At 45.1% G+C, this 9,267-nt stretch overlaps 1 protein-coding gene across 1 annotated transcript; it reads left to right on the forward strand.

The window, feature by feature from the left end:
- Positions 1–3,995: 3,995 nt before the first annotated feature.
- Positions 3,996–8,318, forward strand: LOC114607675 (erythroblast NAD(P)(+)--arginine ADP-ribosyltransferase-like). Its single transcript, XM_077916663.1, has 3 exons — positions 3,996–4,638; positions 6,178–6,952; positions 7,999–8,318. The coding sequence occupies exons 1-3, from the start codon at positions 4,492–4,494 to the stop codon at positions 8,073–8,075; spliced, it is 999 nt and encodes a 332-aa protein (XP_077772789.1). The 5' UTR covers positions 3,996–4,491; the 3' UTR covers positions 8,076–8,318.
- Positions 8,319–9,267: the final 949 nt, after the last annotated feature.

Genomic DNA, 9,267 nt, shown 5'->3' on the forward strand with positions numbered 1-9,267 from the left:
CTTCTTGGCAGCAAATTCCACTGTCGAACAGCTCTTACTGTCAGGAAGTTCTTCCTAATGTTTAGGTGGAATCTTCTTTCTTGTAGTTTGGATCCATTGCTCCGTGTCCGCTGTGGGAGAGTCAGTGGGACCCAGTTTCCCAGCTCTGTAGCACAGTGTGCTGCCACTGCCTCCCTTGACATCTAACCCACCAATACTTAGCCAGCATGGTCCAACAGAGGATCCTTGAGGAGGTCATTTCCCAGTCACACAGCATGGTCCTTACATCAGCTGGGCTCCTGCCCTGCATTAGCAGCATGGATATGTCTTGCAAGCAACGTCACTTCCTGCCATCTCCCCAGCACCAACACAACCCATAGATCTGGAAGACCAACCAAACCAGCAGTGGTCAGGGGGTGGGGGTGGGGGGGACTGGGACATGGTGCAGAGATGAAGGTCCTTAAGGACAAGGCAGGTTTGGTCAGTCCTTGATGGTCCAAAACCTGCCCAGAAATGGAAACAAAAGGAAGGCACAAGTAATGCAACTCTATCTTGCTGTGTGTGTGTTTATACTTTTTAGAAATGTTTAACTGCTGCTTGGATGGACTATGGGAGAAATGTTTGGGTGTCCTCATTCAACACAGTTCAGTTCTTTTTTTGGGGAGGGTAACATAGTTCTTATTCCTTTTCATCTTTAAGCTGTTTATCATGGTTGCATTGAGATATATCTTTGTTTACATTAGAGCATATGACATGCAACAATTACATAAAATTAAAACAACAATAAACACACAGACAAATGTTTCTGACAAGGTTGTGTCAAAGTGTATATAGCAAAAGTAAGACAATTACTACAGATATGAAATGGTGCAAAGTAACAGTGACAATAAGTAAGAGGAATTTTGTATCAATAACAATTAGAATTTATAGGAATTTATAGGAAAGGGGTAGGGGGAAAGTTAAAATATGTCCTTCATGCACGCTAGACTGTGCTGTAAACTTTGGGTACGGTTCTTCCATATGCCTCTTTATTTGTGTAATCAATAAAGTCACATCAGATTGCATAAAAATCATCATGATTCTTTTGCCCTCTTGCTACTTTTAATTTTTGTGGCAGTTTTTCCAATCCTGTTGTTTGCCAGATTTCATTCGACTATTGGTCCATAATCAACCATTATTTGTAATTATTTCCGTGTCTTGGCAATGGTTGTTCTTGCAGCGGTTAATGGATGTGTTATGAGTTATGTGTTTCTAACTTGCAACATATCATGACTTACAAGTTGAGTAGAGCCAGTCCTGGGGTCCTGGGGTCTGTCTGCCTTGTAATCAAAGATATGCTGGAGACACAGGGCAAGGGAGGGCGTTGCCCAGGGTGTGTTTCCTGAAGGCTTCAGCTCTCCCCAAAACAGGGAGACCGTCTTGAAGGAGAACACAAAAGCACAGGAATTCAGAATCCCACTCCCTTGGCAGCTAAACAGGGACAGTGTTGGCATGGGATGAGTTTTCCAGAGGAGAGTTCTCCTTAACAGAATAAGGGAAAGCGAAGAAATGGACTGTTCCTAGGCCTATACTGACATCTAGGGACCATTGAGGGAAGTTTGCCTCAGCACAGGACAATCTTCTTGAGAGCTCAGTATACGTTTATTTTAGATTCTCCCCAACCAGTGGCGTAGGAAGGGGTGTGTGTGTGGGGGGGGGGGTGCGGTCCGCCCTGGGTGTCATCACTGAGGGGTGTGTGTGACAAAATGGCAAAAATATCATGTTTTAAAAATAAATTTAAAAAATTGGGCTCATGACACTTTTTTTTGGAAAAAATAATATTATTTAAAACGAGTTTAATAACTTCGTCTGACAATTAATTAACTTCAACAAGTCAACACAATACGTATTGAAACTTTTTAGTTCAGTCAAGAAACGCAACGAAACACGGCTGAACTCGACGCTGTGTAGTGGAGAGCAAATGGACAAGGAAGGGCAGGGGGTGTTTCTTTCCACCGAAGTCTGTCTCTGCAGTTTGTACTCGAGCGAGACGTAAACAGCCAGTGACTCATCATCACTCAACCCGCAGCCAATCCTATCTGCACCGGGTACCAGCTGACCTTGCTACGCCACTGTCCCCAATATCCCGCCTCCTCCACTGAAATACCCTTCGCAGGACTCCCTGTGGAGAGTGAAGGACCACAAGCCAGTTTGCTCAGCAGTGTTGATAAAACACACTTTTAATAAAATGCCCCCCCCATTCCGTTAAGGATCAAGGGAGATTGTTCTGTCTGTTGTCTCCTCCAGTCAAATCAAGGGGTCTCTTCAAAATCTGCCTGTGCCCAGGCCCAAATCTGCTTTGGAAGTGGATTGTGCCCAAGCCTTGGAAAATCCTAGGCAGCCGTCTCTTGGACCAGAAGTTGTTTCATCACTGGCAACCCCGCAAGTACTTTCCACCCCAAGTGAGCTTGTGCGTCACCTGGGCAGGCCCTCTCAACTAAGCATGGAAATGTGCTCCAGTTCACATTTAAAGGTGAACTAACCTAATTCACACTTTCTCAAACAGCGCGAAAACCAAAGGTAGCCTTTGGAATTCTCACTTCTTTGGATTTTGTAACCCAGTCCTCTAGCCAAATAATGTGCGTAAAAATGCACATGACAGGGCAAATAGTGCATATAAAAGTTTATACAGTGGGAACTTGGTTTTCAAATGCCTTGGTTCCCAAACACCAAAAATCTGGAAGTGTTTTTTTGGAAGCCAAATGTCTGATGCAGCTGTTGGATATTGTTTCCGGGGCACCTGCACCAACCAGAAGCCACGTCTTGGTTTTTGAACATTTCAGAAGTCAAATGGATTTCCATAACAGATTAAGTTCAAGAACCAAGGTACACTGTATTTGGCACTTCTGTTTTGGCTATTTATTTTGCGTTTTTGTTTTTGAGGCTTTTTCGGTTAATTTGTTTTTGTGACTGTGTGGAACCCAGTTCAACTACTGATTGATTTATTGTGTGACTGCGGAAATGGATAAAAGCCCCACATCCAAACAATAACTATCATCAGTGCAGGTAAGAAATGTTTTAATTTTTTTTTATCATCTACAATACTGTCTTATACATTTTAATAGTACAATACATTGATTATTGCTTTCATTTTATGGATCAATGGTCTTGTTAGAGAGTAAAATTAATGTTAAATTGCTGTTTTAGGGGTTGTTTTTAAAAGTCTGGAATGAATTAATCCTTTTTGCATTACTTCTTATGGGAAAGGGTGTCTTGGTTTTGGAACGCTTTGGTTTTGGAACGGATTTCCGGAACGGATTAAGTTTGAGAACCAAGGTACCACTGTATTGTCAAAAATGGAATAGAGAAATGCATTATTTTAGGAGAAATTGCTTTGCAAGCTTGTACGTGTTAGACAAACTTTCATATAAATCTATGTACATTAGGAATAAGTTGAACTAAGATGGGGTGAATTTTCAGCGGGACTTGAAACAAATATATACTCACAAATTGATGTGGAAATGTGGAGGACTGGACTTGAGAATCGAAAAATGAGAAATGAAGATAAACCAAAATTTGCCCACCCCTAACCCCAACCTAAGCTATGGAATACAGGACATCCCTAGAGGGGTGTCGTGTATTTATTTATTCTTATTTAGCAAGATACACACACACCTATATAATTTAAAATACTGATGAAAACAGACTTTAAAAACATTAAACATATCTGAATTATCAAGATATATCTACAAACCAATAGCTTTTTAAAAGCAATGTACCCAATGAAATTCCCTGTCTCTGTAGGCTTGCCTGTGGAAAGGAAGTTTAAGCAACGTTTAAAAGAAGCCTGCCCAATGAAGGAGGGAGATTATGTGGCCCTTGTGCAGGGCCGTCTTAAGCATATCTGGCACCGTGGTGCAAAGATCCCTCCCCCCCCTTCCCCAGAATTGTCACCCCTTCCCAATCCTCTGCAGGGATTGCTCTCCTCCCGAGGAGGCTTGGGAAGGAGGCTGCACAGCCCTATGGTTGAGGGGGCACAGCTGGCGGGCGTGTAGGGAAAGGGGAGGCAAAGCCACGCAGCTCCCCCACTCGCTGGGGCGCCCCTGAGAGGCCAGCGCCCTGGCGCAACGTGCCACTAAGACCAATGGGAAAGACGGCTCTGCACTTGTGAAAAGTCCCAGTTCCGGAGACAGGAGTCTGGCAGGCCAACCCTTCAAGTAAACTGATCCCAAGCTAGTGAGGGCTTTGTATACTAATAGTCGCCCCTCTAATTTGGCTGAGTAACAAACCAGAAGTGCAGATTGAAATGCTCTTTGATGGTGTTGAGGGGAAGGATGTAGAGAAACAAGCCTCTCCCTCTTCCTGTTACTGGAGGAATCTCTGTGAAAACGAGACCTATCACTGGGTATGTTTTTGCTAGAATGAACTTAGTTGAACATTGAGGAAGTGAGCTTCCCCTGCCTCCGAAACCTCAATTCAGCCTGTTTCCTGTTTCTGTGAGAAAAAACACATAAAGCTGCAAGTAAGTTTCAAATGGAAGCAAGCGTGCAGATAGAGATATCCGCTCCGCCTGCACCTAACTTGCTTCACCGCAAAAATGAACGGGCGTGGACAATGAAGTCCCCTCTCCACAGAGTCCTGGTGTTGCATCTGATGGGAATCTTCACAGGAGACAATCAGGTATGAAAAGGCACCTTGGAGGGTGGAGGGGGGGGCAAAGGTGGGCTTCAGTCCAGAATTCAATCTTAAATCTGGAGTTTGGGTTTCACCAGCCTCCTGTTAACAGGACTGGAGGAACCAGTAGCTGTGGCCAGGAAGGCCAGATCTGGAAGATGAGAAGCCACCAGTGTTGTCTGCAGGGTTTCAAGCAAGGGATTTTCCCAGTCCTTTCAGGAGTTGCCCACCTGGGACCTTCTGCTCTAAGACAGGGCTTTGGCCATTCCTCAGACTCGGTCCAGGCATTCTCCAAGGAGGTCAGTCACTGACTGCTAACCTCCAGGGTCAAGGGTGCTATACATTGGCAAGGGCTGGCTTTTGCAAGTATCTGATTGGTCAGTGGGCACTGTAGGTAACTGGATGCCAGACAAGATGGAGCCTGGAAAGCATAAGAGCCTGCCTGTTGGATCAGGCCAGTGGTCCATCTAGTCCAGCATCTTGTCCTTACAGCCGCCAACCAGATGGGAAGCCCACAAGCGGGGCATGAGTGCGAGAGCAACTGGTATTCCACCAACTGGTATTCAGAAGCATTACTGCACACAGCTGGGGAGGCAGAGCAGAGCCGTCACGGAGAGCCTTCTCCGCCCCCTAAAGATCCAGATCTTTACTGAAGAAGTTGTTCACAGCTCTGCCCCCCAACCCCCAACAACTGGGGCAGAGGGATCAGTGCCTCTGTATGGAGCTGGAGAAGTCAGAAGGAAGGCTTGCTGAGAGCCCTAGAAGATACCAAGTGAAACATCGCTTCCTTGTTCTCGGTGCTAACTGGACACAATCCCACTTCCAGGAAGCCAGACCCTCTTCACTTTGGGCATAGGTATATTTTCATTTTTTGCACATGTGCAGTTGGAAACAGCCTCAGCACAGGGGCAGTTTGTTAAGAGGTCTCATTTCCTTTTTATTGTTTTCTTAGAGCAGGTAGTGATTCGGGGAACACCTTGCTGATTCATAAAAAATTATGCACTGCTTGATTTGTGAAAACTAAACAAACCTCAACGTGCTTTACAAAAAAAAACAGAACAACAACAACAACAATTTATTATCTATACCCCACCCATCTGCCTGGGTTTCCCCCGCAACTCTGGGCAGCTCCTAACAGAATATTAAAAACACAACAAAACATCAAACATTAAAAACGTTCCCCAAACAGGGTTGCCTTCAGATGTCTTCTAAAAGTCAGATAGTTGTTTATTTCCTTGACATCGCATGGGGGGGGGCATTCCACAGGGCGGGCGCCACTACCAAGAAGGCCCTCTGCCTGGTTTTCTTGTCAATAAGAAAAATCAACAATGTAAAACTTTGAAAAAAAATTAAAACAACAATAGAGTAGAAACAGATTGAAGGACACACTCCTTTTTTTGGAGGTTTTATAGCAGAGGTTGGGTGGCCACTTGTCAGGGATGCTGCATAACTTGACCTGTGATAGGAGCCTCTATCGCAAAGTCTCACCTTCCCAGCCTCTTCGTATGCTAAGCTACTTACCCATCTTGTTCTTTTCTGCTTGAGGTCTCCCACAGCTCCAGCCCAAGACAAGATCGTTTTTCAGGCAACGAGTTAACGCTTGACATGGCCCTGGATTCCTTCGATGACCAATACGAGGGCTGTGAACAGACGATGGAGAAGGAGATTGCACGGCTAAACCAAACCGAGCTCCTCAAAAACAAAATTTATGCCAAAGCCTGGAAATTAGCAGCCAACTTGAGGGATGATAGTAAATGGCCCAGAAACATCAAGCCAGAGTACGCTGCAGCAATCATGGCTTATACCCTTGAAGAACCCAGGTTGTATCCTGATTTCAACGCAGCTGTAAGAGAAGCTGGGAAATCCAGGGAACATTACCGGAATAATTTCGACTTCAAGACCTTCCACTTTCTCCTGACCAGAGCCCTTCAGGACCTGAGGACCTCCAACACCCCCAGACCCCCCTGCTACGAGGTGTTTCGAGGAGTCAGAAATATCCACTTCAGCACTACTGTTAAGGATACGGTCCGTTTTGGGCAATTCACATCCTCATCACGGCAAGAGGGGATTGCCCATGGTTTCGCTGCAGATCCTGAATCGAGAGTTGGACAGCCTGTGGCCAAAACCATCTTTGAGATTTACACTTGTCATGGGGTTCTCATCAGAGGATTTTCTTCCTTCCCCAATGAGGACGAGGTTCTGATCCCACCTTATGAGCAGTTCAGGGTTGTAAGTTCCAGAAAGGATGTGGATGGTACAACCCGCATACAGCTCCTCTCTGCTGGGAAATTCAGCAAATACAACTGTGCTTATGCAAGTGGTAAGAACCCAAGCAATTACTCCTGAGATCAGAGAATAGCCAAGTTTCTTTCCTTCCTTCCTTCCTTCCTTCCTTCCTTCCTTCCTTCCTTCCTTCCTTCCTTGAATGGAAGAGGGATAACTGTCATTAGTCATAGAGTAGACCTATTGATATCAGTAGATTTAAGTCAATTTATTTCATTGCTCCCACTCTGGATATGTCTGATGTTGGATGTCAACCCCTAATATAACGAAGTAAAAGCAGCATCAAATAGCAGAGTTAAAATTATAGTTACAAAGCAGAGGCAAAGAAAGCAAACTTCTAACAGGAAAATTATATACAGTAGTTGTTAAAACAAATTTATTCAAAGATGAACCCTGTCCGCCCAATATTGGAATTGTAAAATAGCAGCTCATTTGTCTCCTTATTTATTCACTACAAGTTAACTTCCTACCCAGACACACTTTGCTGAAATGGTTCATCCACTTTCTCCTTTATTGTATTTCAACTTCGAATTTTCTTTTGTATTTGGTAGTTACTCTCCTTTTTATTGCAAATTAATACGATAATAAAAATCAATAAAGGAGAGTGAAAAGGGCATTTGTTTGTCACCAACAGGAAAAGGGTTCCTGGATTTATTACTTCTCCCTAATACAGAATGAGATAGGCGTTGCAGGGTTGCCATATGTCCTCCTTTTCCAGGACACGTCCTCTTTTTCATGGGTAGAGAGTTAGAACTGGAAGTTGGCAAATGTGTCCTCTATTTTGCTCTAGAAAGGTTGTTTTTAGAGGGCTAACGGTGCCCTATATCTGGGATGGGGAACCTCAGGCCCAGGAGCTGAAGGAAGATGCCTCAGGACTCTCCCTTGGCCACAGCCCTTTGCCTCCTGGGCTCCACTCCTCGCTGGCTCAGCTCTGCAGGCTCCTCACATACTTCTCACGGTGTGGAATGTGCTCGTGGGGCACAATAATGCCGAGAGAGAAACGGGGGTGGGGGGTGGATGACCCCTTTTGGAGCATGAAGGTTAATAATACATGAACGACTAATGTTGTGGTTCTTGTTTCAGGTGGGAACTATGAGGAAGATGCTGTGGACCAGGGGTCACCCAACGGTTTGGACCAGTGGGAACACTTCGAATTCTGAGAAGGTGCTGTGGGTGCTGGTAACCAGAGACGCCAGCTTGTGAAAGCGACTGGAGGGGCCAACGTTGTGTGTGCGACGGCACGACGTCAGGAGGAGTTGGGGGCAGAGCTGAACGCAGCAGCTGTGTGGCTTCAGTGGCCAGTGGCTCTGCCTCTCCTCCTCCCAGGGCCATTACTGACAGGAGGTGCTTTGAAACTCCTTCCCTTCCACAGCAGGAAGAGGAGGAGCCAGATGCCAGAGTTGGGCCACTGTTGGCTCCACACTCTGCCTCCATGATTTTTGAACGTTGGCAGGGTGTCCATACCACCCAAAATATGGGGTGGGGGACAAAAGGTCTCAGCCCCCAGGAGCTGGTGCCCCTGCCAGTCACAAAATGGCTGCCTCGGGGATGTGGTGCAGCACAAAATCCTAGCCTATTCAAAGGTGGACACCAAATCTGGTTGGACACATACCACATTGACATCCAACACACTCCCTGCTGTTAAAGACAAAAAGAGGACAATGGGAGCTAAGATGATCCCCAAATGTTTTCCATAAGCCAGGAAGGTGATAAATTTGGGGACACATTGATCTCTGTCCTTGTTTGGATGGTGATCATCTGGGCATTTTGTGCAACGTTCTGCATCTGAGGAAGAGGGAAAGAGCGGCTTCCGCATGACTTACCTCCCGAACCACCTGAGCTCAATTACATTATGAGAATATATGAAGCTGTGGGTGGAGGGGAGGAAATAAGTATTTGTCAATAGGTAGAGAGAGGCAAAAAAATATTTAGTTCATTTTTTAAAAAAAGTTTACCCTTGTTACTGCCTTTCCCTCAAGGAGACAGAGGTGGTGCACAAGGTTTTTCTCATTTTGATCAGCAAAGCAACATTGTGGTCTATGACTGAGAGGCAATGACCTCTGCAAATCAGCTGCGTTGAAGGATTCCTGCCTAATCCTGAAGACATGCCTCTTTACCTTTGCTAATGCAAACAGTTTCCTAGTAGTTGTATTGCAAACATTTCCATATAAGGTATTGTTAGCGCTGTGCTTTTACTATGTTAAAAATCTGCCACTTTCACCATTTGCCAGTTATTCTTCATAATTTTCCAAATCATTGCCTTTTTCACGTGGCTTGGTATAAAATAGCAAAAAGGAACGCGTTGTGAGAAGTGCAAGCTGAGTCCTCTCTCTGCTGATTTTGAACTCCAGA

This window comes from Podarcis muralis, chromosome 12 (assembly GCF_964188315.1).
Source record: "Podarcis muralis chromosome 12, rPodMur119.hap1.1, whole genome shotgun sequence".
Taxonomy (NCBI): domain Eukaryota; kingdom Metazoa; phylum Chordata; class Lepidosauria; order Squamata; family Lacertidae; genus Podarcis; species Podarcis muralis.

Bases quoted from the DNA above. Each gene is read 5' to 3' on its own strand.
- LOC114607675 (XM_077916663.1), top strand. From the start codon at position 4,492: ATGGAAGCAAGCGTGCAGATAGAGATATCCGCTCCGCCTGCACCTAAC. The intron at 4,639-6,177 runs GTATGAAAAGGC...TTTCTGCTTGAG, and splicing joins TCTTCACAGGAGACAATCAG to GTCTCCCACAGCTCCAGCCC. The intron at 6,953-7,998 runs GTAAGAACCCAA...TTCTTGTTTCAG, and splicing joins CAACTGTGCTTATGCAAGTG to GTGGGAACTATGAGGAAGAT.